Source organism: Balaenoptera ricei, chromosome 1 (assembly GCF_028023285.1).
Source record: "Balaenoptera ricei isolate mBalRic1 chromosome 1, mBalRic1.hap2, whole genome shotgun sequence".
NCBI lineage: Eukaryota > Metazoa > Chordata > Mammalia > Artiodactyla > Balaenopteridae > Balaenoptera > Balaenoptera ricei.
The window spans coordinates 97,006,789-97,022,432 of NC_082639.1; the positions used below are offsets into that span (position 1 = coordinate 97,006,789).

Genomic DNA, 15,644 nt, shown 5'->3' on the forward strand with positions numbered 1-15,644 from the left:
GAAAAGCCATATTAGACTGTGTGGTAGCATAAGAATTGCAGGGCATCAAAATAGAAGGAAATGATCCATTCCTTGAAAGTTTTCTGATAATGTGGAAGAGTCATAGTAACATTATGAATGAAAAATGCAAGTCTCAGGAAGATTACAAATACAAATTAGTATAAAGTTACAAAATAAGCAAAAGTAAAGTAACATTTTTTTTTTTTTAAAGATTTATTGGATTGATTGATTGATTGACTGCTATGTTGGGTCTTCGTTTCTGTGCGAGGGCTTTCTCTAGTTGCGGCAAGCGGGGGCCACTCTTCATCGCGGTGCGCGGTCCTCTCACTATCGCGGCCTCTCCTGTTGCGGAGCACAGGGTCCAGACACGCAGGCTCAGTAGTTGTGGCTCCTGGGCCTAGTTGCTCCGCAGCATGTGGGATCTTCCCAGACCAGGGCTCGAACCCGTGTCCCCTGCATTAGCAGGCAGATTCTCAACCACTGCGCCACCAGGGAAGCCCTAAAATAACATATTTTTAAGGTGATGTGTGTGCACGTGCATGAGTGCACGTGCATACACACATACGTATATATTACGGAATTTTAAAGAATTCGTATATTTTTTTTTTCCCCAAACCTCATGACAGGGACTTAAAAATTACTTTAAAAAATTTTAAATTCCATAAAAAAATTTTTAAGTTCTTAAAACAAAACAAGGGATTTCTAACTACCAGATTCAGGATAGTAGCCATCTATGAGGGTAGGCAGTGGGTAAGGGAGGAACATTTATGTAGATGTAAATTATCGATAACTGTCTTTTTCTTGGATTGAGTGATAGGTTCATGGGTATTCACTATGTTCTTGATAAGTAAATGAAAAGTTTAAAGGCCCATGGATGGACCATTGATGATTATGTGTCATGAACTAAGGATTATGATTAATCCAATTCTGTGTACTCAAGTTCAGAGAGAAAAGATACTAGCAATAGCAATACATGCTTACTGTGTACTGGGCACTCTTTTTTTTTTTTTAGAGTAATAATTTCTTTTTTTAAAAAAATATTTATTTATTTGGTTGCACTGGGTCTTAGTGTGGCAGGCAGGCTCCTTAGTTGCTGCACCCGTGTAGGACCTAGTTCCCTGACTAGGGATCGAACCTGGGCCCCTGCATTGGGAGCATGGAGTCTTCTACACTGCACCACCACCAGGCATCTTCTAAGCTCTTAATACAGTCAGATGACCCACGGTTGGTTGACTCCGAGGATGCAGAACCTGTGGATACTGAGGGTCAACTGTATGTTTTAACCCATTTAATCTTCCCAGTAAAGAGGTTCTATGATTATTCCCATTTTACAGATGAGAAAATAAAGGCCCAGAGAGATTAACAGTAACTCTTGAGACCCACAGCAGAGCTGGGATTTAATCCAGGCTGGCTATTTCCAGAGTTCATGCTCTTAGACACTGCCCTATAAAATGTCTAAATAAATGAAAGAGATAATTATATTAGGGCTTAGTCATGTAGGAGAAATTATAACAGAGGCTTTCTGTAACAATGTTAAAGGATGAACCACATGCACAGCTTTTTAAGTATACTAAACACCACTGAACTGTATGCTTTAAATGGGTGAATTTTATGGTATGTAAATTATATCTTAATAAAGCTGTTTTTAAAAATTCTACAAGCCACAAATAAGTGACTTTATAATGCAAACTGTGTCCCAAATGATTGTTTGCTATTTTAGGGATTTCATATATGTCTATGGGTAAAATACACACTTTTTCTGCAGAGCAAACAAAACAAACCTTACTGTTAGGAGACCACTCACTTTATGAAAGAAAATGAAGTAGAAAATTTTAATCCACTACTGTGGATGGGAAAAAAATTTTTTTTAATTCCCAGCTTCAGGCCTTTTTGCATCTGCCAGGGAAATCAAAGGGCTCTCAGCTCCCAAGATAAATTTCATATTGCAGTCATAATTGTCTCTGTATGTATTGAGGATACACAAACAGTAAAACCTAGGAAGGAAGAGGGTGGAAAGAACACATTTGATTGAAAACATACTGATACCTTTTAATTGCACAGCTTTCTTCCATGCACATCTTTTATTTTGCTTTCCTTTTTAATCTAAAACTGATTTTAAAGGAGATGCAGAAAGCACAGCATTTAGACAGCTAGTTGTGGCCAATCTCCTGCTGGGTGCGTCCTCTAGGGCCTTTGAGTTGTACAGCTCCAAGGGGCCAACACTGACACCACAATGGGCAATGGCAGCTTTTCCTCAACACTATTTCTTCGTTTTCGACAAGGCATTAAAAGGAGAGATCAACATGCTGCTATGATAGCTCGGTAGCTTAACTCTGTTTTCATGACCGCTGAAAGATCCTCCTCACGGTCAGTTATCCTCACAAATCTGGCCATAGATCACAAGGAGACCAGATGAAAGCCTGGACTGGACCTCAACAACTCGCTCACCAACACAAGAAAAAGTGTTTAAAGTCCTGGCCCTCTAAACCATGGATCACTTTTATCCTCTCTCAGCTCTCTCTAAAGCGCATGTGTGAACATAGGCTGATATAACCACACTAAGCCACTTCATACTTTAAAAAACACAGAGAAAATGAAAACAAAATAAATCACTTATTTTAAGTACAGCTTGGATCAACATATGTCATTATTCAATTCTGTCATACCTACACACACACACACACCCCCCACACAGGCTATATTTTGGCTCTGTTATTGATAATGGAATCCAGTCCTTTTCTGTCTACCCATTAAACTTACCAGTCCTCTTGATACCAGACAGGCTGTCACCTCCCCCACCCCTTAGATAAGCCTTCCTACTGCAGCCACATGTGGGCAGTATCTTCCATCAAGCTCCCTAGTATTTCAAATGGCAAGCCACTAAGCCTAGCAGAGCCTCAGGCACTGCCACACATACTGGTATTGCTCTCTGACTTCTCTCCCTCAATTCTTGTGCTCCCTCAGTCCCTATGATGACATTTGGGAAACTATACTTATTTGGTCCTTTTTTTTTTTTTTTTGATCAGTAAGTCATCTAAGCAGGTCAATTCAGGCCAAAAAGTCACCTTGGAACCTGATTTATTTGGATTGGCTATAACACTGATTAAAGTAATCAGATAATGGCTTAACTTCAACTTTGTGTTGTGTTACTACAATCTTGAAACAGATGAAAACTGAAACCCCCTAACTATGCAAAGGTTTTTCTTTTGAATAATGTGTTTTTTTAAATTCCCTAGCATCCAGATTTCTATCTGTAAGTATCATTTCCCACTAAAAGGAACCAAAACCCCTAGGAGAAATGACTGATTCCATGTCAGGGGCAGATAAGCCTGGAACAAAATAATGAAGAGGGGGAAGAGCAAGAGGACAGTGTAGATGAAACAAGACTGACATGATTTGAAAACTGTTGAAATTGGGTGTTGGGTACAAGAGAATTCTTTATAGCATTCTACTTTTGTATATTTTTTAGTTTTTCCATAAAAAGTTTTTTAAGGAAAGTAAAAATAATTGCTATTTTGAAAAAAATGAAACAGCAATAGCATGCACATGGTAAACAAAAGTTTTCTTTTAATAATGCATAAAGGTATAGAATGAAAACTTGAGTCTTTTTCCACCTAGCCCCCTCCTTAGCATGATCTCAGTAACAACTTCCTAATATTCTCAATTAAGTTTCTATGAATATATATTAAAAAATGTACAAACACATATACAGGTATATCATTTTTTAAAACCACAAATGGTAGCATATTATACATATCGTACTATGTCTCATGAAGTTATTTCACTAGCTTGTTTTAATACAATGACTATGTCTACACACTACAATATCATAGATATGCTTTTACATACTGGGCTTCTTTCAAGTTTTTTGATCTAATCAAGAGACAAAAGGCTCACATCTTCACCTTCCTCAAGATTACTTAATAAAAAGAAGGATGGCTAAGGCTGGGGTAAACAGGTTGCAGTCCCTAATCTTAAAAGTTTCAAGTTTAGGTTTCATTTTGGGGGACCCTGTTACCTTGAAAAATGCCTTTAAGAAACATCTCACATTCTCTCCTTACAGATAGGATCTTGAGAGGTGTGGTTAAGAGGATCAGTACAAGAATCCTCTTAACCTCTGCCCGGAGAATATCGGGGAGGACTGCAGAAACCTAACCCCTGTGATGAACTCAGCACTACCTCCCTTCACCAGACGGTGGGCAGCCGGACAGAGGCTGTACCTGTTATCATCTTGGTCTCCGGCACCTCGCGCAAGTGCTTTATCGTCTGACATGATGAAGGTCTGTGGAAAGAAAGTTGGGTTTTAAAGCGGTTAACGATTGAAAGAACTAAAAGAGACGGGTTTAGAGACAGAAAGGTGGCTGTTCTACTGGGTTCTAGTATAGACTAACAGGGGGTGGGGGGACGTACAAGAAGCCACAGAAAAAAACGCGACACATCTGCATGGAGCGTAAATTGCTCTCGATTATTCAACAGGGAGGGATACTACATATAAAAAACAAAAGCAGCTATATTACGGGACTACAAAACCCCAAATCCACGTGAATTTGCAACACAAAACAGGAAGCCCTGACCTCTCCGCCGTGGCCCGACAGTCCCCACCCCGCCCGCGGGCGGCGAAACTGGAAGCGTCAGTGACTCTCCTGGGTTGCCCGGGGGCACTCAGGCGAAAACGGAACGCGCAGAGGAAGGCCGGCTCCCGAGCCAGAGTTGCGCCTCTGCTATGCTGCGTCCCCGCTGCAGGTCCCCAAGAGCCCGCGTCCTGCCTCCGCCCCGCCCCTGACGTTAGTGTGAGCCGGAGCTTTGTGAACTGTGAACTCCCGGCCCCGCCCACCTGCCCCGCGGGCCCCAGAGCGCTTTCTGGCGCATGGGGGGGGGTGGGGCTTTTTCAGGCTGTCCACGCAGAGGCCAGGAGGGCTAAGATGGTGTCCGGTGGGCGCCCCGCGACGGCTTCCTGAAGGGTTCGTGGGTCCCGACAGCCGGAGAGCCTGCCCAGACCCTTGTCCCACACAGGTAGGAAGTAGGAAGCCCAGAAGTTCTGAGGTCCGAGGGCCAAAGCACAACCGAGTACGCAGCGGGACCGAACAAATGTTGGAGAGGAGAACGCAGAAAGCGTGGGGAGGCAGAACTCGTTCATGGTCACCGTCTCGCGACGTCTAACTGACGTCGCAGAGCAAGCGCGTATTCTACTCTTTCACCTTCAGGCAGCTTCCTCAGTGTATGGGCCTACCCCTTTAAGCGAGTGATGGACAGTTATTTCGGCCTATCAATTTTCTCGTCAACATCCAATCAGATTTAAACTTCTTTCAGCCGCCGGAGGAGTTGGAAGAAGGGGGTAGAAGGAGGGAGCCCTCTCCCTCTCTTTTTCTCTCTCTCTCTGTCTCTCTGTTTCTCTCGCGAGATCGCTGTGACCCGGCCTCTCAGAAAAAAAATGCTAGAACATATGGCCCGACTTCCCAAATAGTAGGCTAAAGGACGGGGTCACAAACCAATGAAAGGGATGAGGAGGTGGGATCACCGCTTTCACCGCGCAAGAAGTACCGTTACAGGGCAGACCTTTTGTCCAATCAACGCCTCCAGACTTAGGGTCAGGTGACCATAGAGTGCGGGGGGCGGAGCTACAGTCTGGCGCGAGGAACCGTTAAGATGGACAACGAACATAACCAATGAGGTACTCTGACTAGGGCGTTGGGAACCCAATAACAGTGGTCAGGCGGGCGCCTTCCCGGAGCGCGGGGAGATGTAAAGACAGACAAATAGTTTTCCCAATGAGACTGTAGAAGAGAGGAGCTAATTGACCAATGAAGACTGCGGGGCGGGACGCTCTGCCGCGGCGGAGTCCAAGATGGCGGCGTGCGGTTCCGCTGTGTGAAACGAGCGCGGGGCGGCGGGTTAATCAGTTCCGCGGAGAAGACCTCCGACGACCCGCTACAATGAAGGGAAAAGAGCGCTCCCCAGTCAAGCCGAAACGCTCCCGTGGTGGTGAGGACTCGACTTCCCGCGGGGAGCGGAGCAAGAAGTTAGGGGGCTCTGGTGGCAGCAATGGGAGCAGCAGCGGAAAGACCGACGGCGGCGGCGGGTCGCGGCGCAGCCTTCATCTAGACAAGTCTAGCAGCCGAGGTGGTAGCCGAGAGTACGACACCGGTGGGGGCAGCTCCAGTAGCCGCTTGCATAGTTACAGCTCCCCAAGCACCAAAAATTCCTCGGGCGGGGGCGAGTCGCGCAGCAGCTCCCGGGGTGGAGGCGGGGAGTCACGTTCCTCTGGGGCCGCCTCTTCAGCTCCTGGCGGCGGGGACGGCGGGGAATACAAGACATTGAAGATAAGCGAGTTGGGGTCTCAGCTGAGTGACGAAGCGGTGGAGGACGGACTGTTTCACGAGTTCAAACGCTTCGGTGATGTAAGTGTCAAAATCAGTCATCTCTCGGGTTCTGGCAGCGGGGATGAGCGAGTAGCCTTTGTGAACTTCCGGCGGCCAGAGGACGCGCGGGCGGCCAAGCATGCCAGAGGGCGTCTAGTGCTCTATGACCGGCCCCTGAAGATAGAAGCTGTGTATGTGAGCCGGCGCCGCAGCCGCTCCCCTTTAGACAAAGATTCTTATCCTCCATCAGCCAGTGTTGTCGGGTCCTCTGTAGGTGGTCACCGGCACCCCCCTGGAGGAGGTGGTGGAGGCCAGAGATCACTTTCCCCTGGTGGCGCAGCCTTGGGATACAGAGACTACCGGTTGCAGCAGTTGGCTCTTGGCCGCCTGCCCCCTCCACCTCCGCCACCATTGCCCCGAGACCTGGAGAGAGAGCGAGACTACTCGTTCTATGAGAGAGTACGCCCAGCCTACAGTCTTGAGCCAAGGGTGGGAGCTGGAGCAGGTGCTGCTCCTTTCAGAGAAGTGGATGAGATCTCACCCGAGGATGATCAGCGCGCTAACCGGACGCTTTTCTTGGGCAACCTAGACATCACTGTGACAGAGAGTGATCTAAGAAGGGCTTTTGACCGTTTCGGAGTCATCACAGAAGTAGATATCAAGAGGCCTTCTCGGGGCCAGACCAGTACCTATGGCTTTCTTAAATTTGAGAACCTAGACATGTCTCACCGGGCCAAACTAGCAATGTCTGGCAAAATTATAATTCGGAATCCTATCAAAATTGGTTATGGCAAAGCTACACCCACCACCCGCCTCTGGGTAGGTGGCCTGGGTCCTTGGGTGCCTCTTGCTGCCCTGGCACGGGAGTTTGACCGATTTGGCACCATACGCACCATTGACTACCGCAAAGGGGATAGTTGGGCGTATATCCAGTACGAAAGCCTGGATGCGGCTCATGCTGCCTGGACCCATATGCGGGGCTTCCCCCTTGGTGGCCCAGATCGTCGCCTTAGAGTAGACTTTGCAGACACAGAACATCGTTACCAGCAGCAATATCTGCAGCCTCTGCCCTTAACTCATTATGAACTGGTGACAGATGCTTTTGGACACCGGGCACCTGACCCTTTGAGGGGTGCTCGGGACAGGACACCACCGTTACTATACAGAGATCGTGATAGGGACCTTTATCCTGACTCCGATTGGGTGCCACCCCCGCCCCCAGTTCGTGAACGCAGCACTCGGACTGCAGCTACTGCTGTGCCTGCTTATGAGCCACTGGATAGCCTGGATCGCAGGCGGGATGGCTGGTCCTTGGACCGGGACAGAGGTGATCGAGATCTGCCCAGCAGCAGAGACCAACCTAGGAAGCGAAGGCTGCCTGAGGAGAGCGGGGGACGGCATCTGGATAGGTCCCCGGAGAGTGACCGACCACGAAAACGTCATTGCGCACCTTCTCCTGACCGCAGTCCAGAATTGAGCAGTAGCCGGGATCGCTACAACAGTGACAATGATCGATCTTCCCGTCTTCTCTTGGAAAGGCCGTCTCCAATCAGAGACCGACGAGGTAGTTTGGAGAAGAGCCAGGGTGACAAGCGAGACCGTAAAAACTCTGCATCAGCTGAACGGGATAGGAAGCACCGGACAGCTGCTTCCACTGAGGGAAAAAGCCCTCTGAAAAAAGAAGACCGGTCTGATGGGAGCGCACCCAGCACCAGCACTGCTTCATCGAAGCTGAAGTCCCCTTCCCAGAAACAGGATGGTGGGACAGCCCCTGCAGCAGCAGCCTCTCCCAAACTCTGTTTGGCCTGGCAGGGCATGCTTCTGTTGAAGAACAGCAACTTTCCTTCCAACATGCATCTGTTGCAGGGCGACCTCCAGGTGGCTAGTAGTCTTCTTGTGGAGGGCTCAACTGGAGGCAAAGTGGCCCAGCTCAAGATCACTCAGCGTCTTCGTTTGGACCAGCCCAAGTTGGATGAAGTAACTCGACGCATCAAAGTGGCAGGGCCCAATGGTTATGCTATTCTTCTGGCTGTGCCTGGAAGTTCTGATAGCAGGTCCTCCTCTTCCTCGGCCACCTCAGACACTGCCACCTCTACTCAGAGGCCACTTAGGAACCTCGTGTCCTATTTAAAGCAAAAGCAGGCCGCTGGGGTGATCAGCCTCCCTGTGGGGGGCAACAAAGACAAGGAAAACACCGGAGTCCTTCATGCCTTCCCACCCTGTGAGTTCTCCCAGCAGTTCCTGGATTCCCCTGCCAAGGCACTGGCCAAATCTGAAGAAGATTACCTGGTCATGATCATTGTCCGTGGTGCGTCTTAAAGTCCATATGTAACTTGTATTTAGTACTTTGACATGGTTCCTGTTTTGTGATGTGGGATGGGATACAGCATCGGATGCAATTTTCTTTTTAATTAGTTGTTTAGTTGTAGCTTTTTTCTTTTTTATATTTTTATAAACCTCTTTAAAATAGAAGTCAGGAGAGTTTAGCTATTACTTTAAGTGAAAGGGATGCCCTAAAGGTAGCAGGCAAATGAATTTAATTAGGAGTTCCCACTCTTATGAGTAACTTTTTTCCTCTTTTTCTGCAGTTTTTTTCTTTTTTAACCTTAAGCTTAAAAAAATCCTCCAAGTTACAAAACCAGAAATTTGAAAAGTCAGAATTTGGAAAACAAAGAGCCCACTGACTATATAAAGATGATAATATACACCTAAAAATGGCTTGATTGGTATGTAGGTAAATAATTCCTGTACCAGAAATGTTTTTGAGGCTGAAATTTGATCAGGGATCTCATTAGTATAAGCTGGTAAATCATATAACATTGTGATTATTTTATTCAGGTATTTGAGTATTTCTCTTAAAATACATGGTTTATTCCCAGAGAGTTTGCTTTAACATACACATTTTCATCATTAGCTCTTGAGTTCTGTATCCTGTATATGCACTTTTGGTTTGTAGCAGTAACTGTTCAGTAAACATTGAGGAATATGTTACAGACCACATATGTCTTACGCTTACACTAGTATGCAGGAAGTGAGTAGGTGCTTTTAAAATCAGAATTCTTTGGTCAGTCGTTGGTGTGTGGTGGTGTTTTCACTGACTTTTTCAGAGAGATGTAGCAGGTACAGTTCTAATTTAATTGTGCATATTTCAAAACTTGTGTTTTTCATGAGAGATGAGTTTTTATTTTTGTATCCATTCAAATTTCTGATTTCAGTAATAGAAAGAAGAGTTGTCTGCAGGCTCATAAGTCATCTTTTGTTTCAGTGGGCATTAATCAGCCATAGCTGGATTGCAGATTTTTTTATGTCATCGTGAAATGCCTTTGACATACTCTCCAAATTTTGCTTGTATTTTTATTTTCATATTTAAACAGTAGCGATGACATTACATTATTGAAAATATTTTGAATATCTTTGAAATTTTGTGTTTATATTTTCACTGGTGTCCAACCACAGAGAATTGAAATGTCAGTTTAGGAAAACCCTTTTTTAGTGGTTTATTTTCTCAGACAGCTGGAATTAATACAAAATAATTTAGCCCATCCTGACAGTTTTTTTTCCAAAACTGAAGATTATATCAACTTCTGGTTTTTAACAAGGGTTTTTGCTGCTTAACAGTAATGGGTGTTTTCCTTGTTTGTCTTTTTTTTTTCATCTACCCCCACCACCTCCACCCCTAGTTTCTCAGGTCATTTGTAGGTATATTTCCCCCGTGATTTAAATGTTGAGGACTTTAGCTAAGGCCTTTTATGTTTAATTATGATTAGAAACTTGAGGACCTTTGGATCATGGTCATGTTTCTAGTCTGTGTGAGTGACTTCTTGAAAGCCTGGCAGAACCCAACTGTTTTCTTTCTGTTATCAAAGCTGATAGTTTTGAAATAGCACCAATAATAACCCAGGGAAACGTCATGTAATTTTTAATTGTCCGTTATGACAGGTGTCTAATGCATGTCAGCATGAAAGCCTCATCACTCTGTGTCATCCTTTTTGGTTTTCACTATGCATTTGTAAATTTTCTTTTTAAGTTTGGAAGTTTTTGTATTTTTTGTTTTTAAACTGGAAAAACTAGCCATTTTGAGAGAAGGAAGATACTAGGCCATAAGCACAAAGGTCCTTGGTGTGCCTGTAGGGAAAATACCTGAAATCCTACAATTAAGACTTTTGGTCCTTTTTGCTTTTAAAAAGCTTTGCTTGACATGCTAATGTGGAGTAGGCACCTGTTCAGAAACTTATGCAAGTGTGCAGTCTGTGCATAAGTGGGGTCAAAGTACAATTTGTGGCTAGATACATTTTTTCCAGTTTAAATAATCTCACTAACCATTAACTTTCGAATATCTTTTGATAAGATGGCTGGACAAATGATTTTACTCTTTTAGGGGGTGAAGTCCATGACATCTAATTTTACTCTAATCCAAAGTGTGTGTGGTTTTCTTTTTTTTTTTTTTTAAGTTGATGTGACAGCTTACCGAAGAGCAGAGTACTGTGGGTTTTGCTCCATGTTTGTTTGAATCTTTATCTGACATTGTGGCTTTTGTTAGATCTGGGCAGTTTGTGCTTCAATGTTTTTGAAACAATGGCTTGATACCATTTCTAAATGTATGTATTATAACTAATTATGTTTAGTTTGGTGTGTACCTGCAGAGTGCCATCATTCAGATGAATCTCTTAATTTGTGTTGCTCGTTCTGTTGTGCAGGTTCATAATATTGGTAAACTACTTAAAACTTCAGAGTGTAATGAAAACAAATGTCTAAAACTATCTGGTTCTAATTCTCATTAGCCAGAATTTCATAATCTCAACATTGGATGTTCTTTGTAACAACCAATTGTTTCTTTTACTTTAAAAAAATGTATTTGTTTAATTGATTTTTTTGGAACTCAGTTCAAATGGATGGAAAGAATTTCTTCAGTATATCATTAAACAACTTATTAAGTATTACTGGTTAAAAAAAAAAAAAAAAGCCAAGCTAATTTAGATTTTTAATCACAACTTCAAAGTTTATGAAAAATTAATCATTCAGCTCCTAGCCAATTTTTTCATATTATTTTGTTGGTTATAACTGGGATTCCTATAAAGAGTTTTCCACGCAAAAAATTTAAATTCCTGGTTTAAGATGTATATTTTGACTCTCACCTGAGAGTAGATAGAGTTTTCCCTTTAAGGATTATATCTTAAAATGTCCATCCTCTGGCTGGTATAAGCTCTTGTCACATTTTGAAGGTAATATATATACTCTGGACCTTCTTAACTCAGATCATTTGAGATACAATAGTAAAAGTAAGGTGTGTGTTGCTTTCTGAGTCAAACACTTGTTTAGGTTTATTTAAAAACTATTTTATGAGCAGGTTTTCACTGACAATTTTTTTGTCTTTTTGATTTTAAATCCACTTTCTTCAGACAGTGAAATTGCTCATTTGCAGGTACAGCTTGAACTGCAGTTTGGCTCCCTATAGGAACCACTCACCAAAAACTGTGGTAACAGAACTAGGAAATCCTGTTGAGAAGAGGGCCTTAATGACCTTTTTTGTGAAAAAATTTTTGGAGAGAATTTCTGGACATTTTTTTTTCTGTCTGCCACAGTGTTTGGTTTGGAGATAGGAGTTAGGTATGAGAACAAGAAGAGAAATGGAGCTGACCCTGTTAACATTCTGGTTATAGTGATGTGCCTAAAGGGAGAAAACGATTTCAGGTAACTACGGTGAACTGTCTAGCTTAATGAAGAGTTTTATATGTATGATGTAAACAGAGTTGGAAAGTAAAAGTCCTACAGTGTTCTTTGGCTGTTTAGCGATTGTTTGTATGAGGGTTTTCTTAAAAGAAAAAAACAGCTGCTGTCTTTGGTAACACAGATGAAGGTGGATTTTTAAAAGGCTTTGTATCTTGACCCCTTTCTACAGTAATGGAGTAGGTCTGTATTGCTCCATATAAATTACAGAATGAAAATAGAGGGGGTAAAAGTTTGACTAAACTCCTTTTTATAGTTTCATTTTTTAAGTTATATTTAGAATATATTGATTATAAATTGATTGTAAACTTACTTTTTTCTGAGTTTTTTTGATATGTTTTACTCAGTTACATGAGTACCAAGGATATTTTCAGTCCTATAATCCTCACTTAATTGCAGTCTTTAAAAAAAAATCCACCCTTATTGTTCTACTTGTTGTCTATTCATACAGTAAATTCATTTCAAGGTTTGTGCCAGTGGGTATTATTGGTGCTTTTTGAAGTCAAGGTGGACTATCCAGGAAGGTCTTGTTAATGTTATGTTCAGCTATAATGGCATAGGGGAAATATATATATTTTTAATATTGTAAGCATTTGTACTGAATAACCTTTTTCCCCTCCCCCCCCCCCCCCCCGCAAGCAAAACTGGTGAACAACGGATGAAGATACAGAATTCAAAGCTCTAATGGACCTTTTTGAAGAGAAGTTGTGGCTTATGTGGAGTTTACATGGGCCTCTTGATGGAAGAAAGCTAATCTGTTTAGTATTTGTGCATTTTACTAAAATGGCAGCTTAAAGTTGTGTATCTGCTATTGTGATGCCAATGCCGGTGTTTTAAGTGGAAAAAAAATGACCTTGCTTTGTGCTGTGTACACAAGATTTCTGGAAAAGAAAAACCCTTTTTATGGCTCACACAGCTTAAAAGTAGCTGTCACTCAAACGTGCGCTCACAGTTGAGCTGCTTTTGTTTTATTCTAAATAAATTGTTTCTTTTGAGGAAAATGTTTTTCTGCCTGGAAGTGAATTGACGGCAAACCTTTGACCCCTTTGTTTGCAGCTGAGGGGGTACTTGCTGCTGCTCAGATCTTGTATGTCTTGAGCAAGAAGCAGGGAGACCATCATTTTGACTATCACAGTGTGTCAATTCTGAAGGATCACTAGTGTTACTGTGACCCCCTTTGTTTGCAGTGAAGGGGATCATTTGCTTCTGAGTCCTCAAGTTGATGAGGAAATGGTGCTGTTTGCTGGCACGCAAGAAGCCGGGGCAAGCACCGTAAGCCTCACCACAGTGCACGAGTCGGGGGCTTTGCTGGTTTGAAGAGCCGGAGTTGCTGAAATTTAAGTTTTGATTTATTTTGTTCACCCATCACGTTTGGCCTTAGTTTCATTTTTAATTTGAAGAAAAGTTTGAAATTGCTTTATCTTGCTCTTAACATTTGCACCAAATTGCCAAAAGAAGGAGAAATGCTCCGCTTGCTTTTTAAATGTTAATGATGATGTTAATAAAGCCTTTCCTGACACATTTGAGGAGCTCCTCCATCTTCAGGGGCTTCTTGCCAGAGTTATGCAGTGATGGGTTTAGCTCTGAATGGATGAAGAGTTCCTGAGAGCTAGCGTTTGTAATTAGAACCGTTACTTGGTATCTGTGCCTTATTTGACCTGTGGTTCCACATGCCTTGGATGTGCATGCACCGTGACGGTTTCATAGGTACGAACGCACACTCAGGCCCAGTCACTTCGGTTGGTAGTACAGATTGTGAGGAAAAAATGGAGGCATCCTTAAGGAGGAAAAAGTGTTTGCCTTTAGTTCCTGCATTATCCTGTACAGGGGCTCCTGAGCTTTGGAAGCTGTTTCCAGTACAGGAGAACAACTCCCCTGTTTGCAGCAGGAGACTTCGGTGCACAGTGACAACGCTGGAGTTCAAGAGGAAGCCAGCAGTGCTGCACCATTGGCTTCAGACACCATTGTTGTTTGCCAGTTTTAAACTTAACTAGTTGCAGACGAAGACCACCTTGAAATGCAGGCTTGTTGGGCTTGTTTTGAATTTTAACCTCGGATGGAAGAGCCCTAGTGCTGTCTGTCTCCATGCGGGATGATGATTACTTAGGCAACAGGTGATTATCAACAAAGGATGCCACGCTTATACTCTGCAAGGTGGTGTTCCAGTGGCAAACAGCTGTATAAACTCTTGTAAACAGGTAAGAGGGTTTTTAGAGGTCAAAATGCATTATAATTAATAGGGTGAGGGCTTTTAATGTTTTGGGGTATGTTTCTCTGATTGGAAGTCTTTAGGCACTCTGCTGCTGTTACTAGCTTCCTCCCCTCAGCAAAGTGTTGTATTAACAAAGTTGCAGGCCAGAACTTTTGTCCTACTTGGTATTTTGATTTTTCTAAGTTTTAAAATTTGTTTTAACGTTTGAAAAAATTATTTTAATGTGAGAGCCAACGTATTAAAATCCTGGTTATGGATTTGGACCTACAAAAATTTGACGTTTTCTCTTAGCCATAGCCTTCACCCTTAGTGGTGATTTAATGGTGCTGGAAGAACTCAACTGGTATAAAAATGTTGCTTATTACAAACACTGGTTTCTAAACCTCCAAGTTAAGAATATTTTAGTATGTATAGCAAAAAAGTGTATTATCAGACTGGGAATGACAGATAGTATAGCCAAAATAGTTAATTTTTTTCTTTTTCCACAGGGAGATTTATTTAATTATAAAATTAGGTAGCTACAATGAACTTTAGGAGGTGAATGGGCAGTGTTGAGGAAGATCTAGCTCTTAACCATTTTCATTGTCCATTTAGCCCTGCCAGCCTTCTGAGCCCTTCCAGCCCCTCCCTTCAACATTAATCAGGTGTGAGGCTTTGGCCGCTTAATACAAGCACAACTTCTTAAATGTATAATACAACTTAGGTTTCCTTGCTTTATTTTAAATGGGATCAGATATTTTGAAGAGAATTTTTCTTTTTCATGAGATTTTTGTTTTTCATCTCTTTCCAAAGGGGAAAAGAGAAGTACGATGGTTTTTAGGTTCTCAGTATGTAATTTTCAACAGTTTTTAAAACATGTGCTTATGAGTTGGCTGCCATTTAAAGCTTTGCTAAATGATCTCTCATGTACATTTCTTTAAACAGTTTATTTCTGTTGGAAATGTTAATTTCCAGTGTGTTTTCTTTCTCTGACTACTGAAAGCCCATTAAGTAGTTTTTACAGTTAGTAAAAAAATATTTAAAATCACTGTGGCAATTTGAGGAAGATTTTGTTACGCTCTACATATTTCTCCATGTTTGGTATCTTTCTTCATCTCTCAAGAAGAAGAAATAATGTTGCAGACAGGGCATTTGTTTATTTGTGTATGGAACCATGTCATGCAAAATGGAAAGATACACAGTTTTTTGAAACTACTCATGAAATCATTTTATTTCCAGCTACACCATGAAGAAAAAATATTAATTGGGTTGAGTATTAGATCTAGAGTTCTGGTTTTATAAATTGGAAACTGCCCTTTGGAATTATATGTGTGGTTTTCCAGTGTCTTTTGTATGATCTAAATTTA

At 42.5% G+C, this 15,644-nt stretch overlaps 2 protein-coding genes across 2 annotated transcripts; one reads left to right on the top strand and one right to left on the bottom strand.

Annotated features, from left to right (window-relative positions):
• Positions 1–211: 211 nt before the first annotated feature.
• LOC132362539 (uncharacterized) lies at positions 212–5,137 on the bottom strand. The gene is made up of 5 exons (XM_059917260.1): positions 4,999–5,137; positions 4,575–4,860; positions 4,221–4,282; positions 1,136–1,250; positions 212–499 (listed from the first exon to the last, which is right to left on the bottom strand). Exons 1-5 carry the CDS (start codon positions 5,135–5,137, stop codon positions 376–378), a joined length of 726 nt encoding a protein of 241 aa, XP_059773243.1. The 3' UTR covers positions 212–375.
• Positions 5,138–5,493: 356 nt separating this feature from the next.
• Positions 5,494–13,087, top strand: RBM15 (RNA binding motif protein 15). Its single transcript, XM_059927499.1, has 2 exons — positions 5,494–8,667; positions 12,726–13,087. Exons 1-2 carry the CDS (start codon positions 5,802–5,804, stop codon positions 12,746–12,748), a joined length of 2,889 nt encoding a protein of 962 aa, XP_059783482.1. The 5' UTR covers positions 5,494–5,801; the 3' UTR covers positions 12,749–13,087.
• The last annotated feature ends 2,557 nt before the right edge of the window (positions 13,088–15,644 follow it).

Coding starts and splice junctions, on each gene's coding strand:
- LOC132362539 (XM_059917260.1), bottom strand. CDS start 5,137: ATGAACGAGTTCTGCCTCCCCACGCTTTCTGCGTTCTCCTCTCCAACA. Junction 4,861..4,998: donor CCTACCTGTGTGGGACAAGG/GTCTGGGCAGGC, acceptor CCCATGCGCCAG/AAAGCGCTCTGGGGCCCGCG. Junction 1,251..4,220: donor GGAGACCAAGATGATAACAG/GTACAGCCTCTG, acceptor CAGTATCCACAG/GTTCTGCATCCTCGGAGTCA.
- RBM15 (XM_059927499.1), top strand. CDS start 5,802: ATGAAGACTGCGGGGCGGGACGCTCTGCCGCGGCGGAGTCCAAGATGG. Junction 8,668..12,725: donor GGTCATGATCATTGTCCGTG/GTGCGTCTTAAA, acceptor CCCCCCCGCAAG/CAAAACTGGTGAACAACGGA.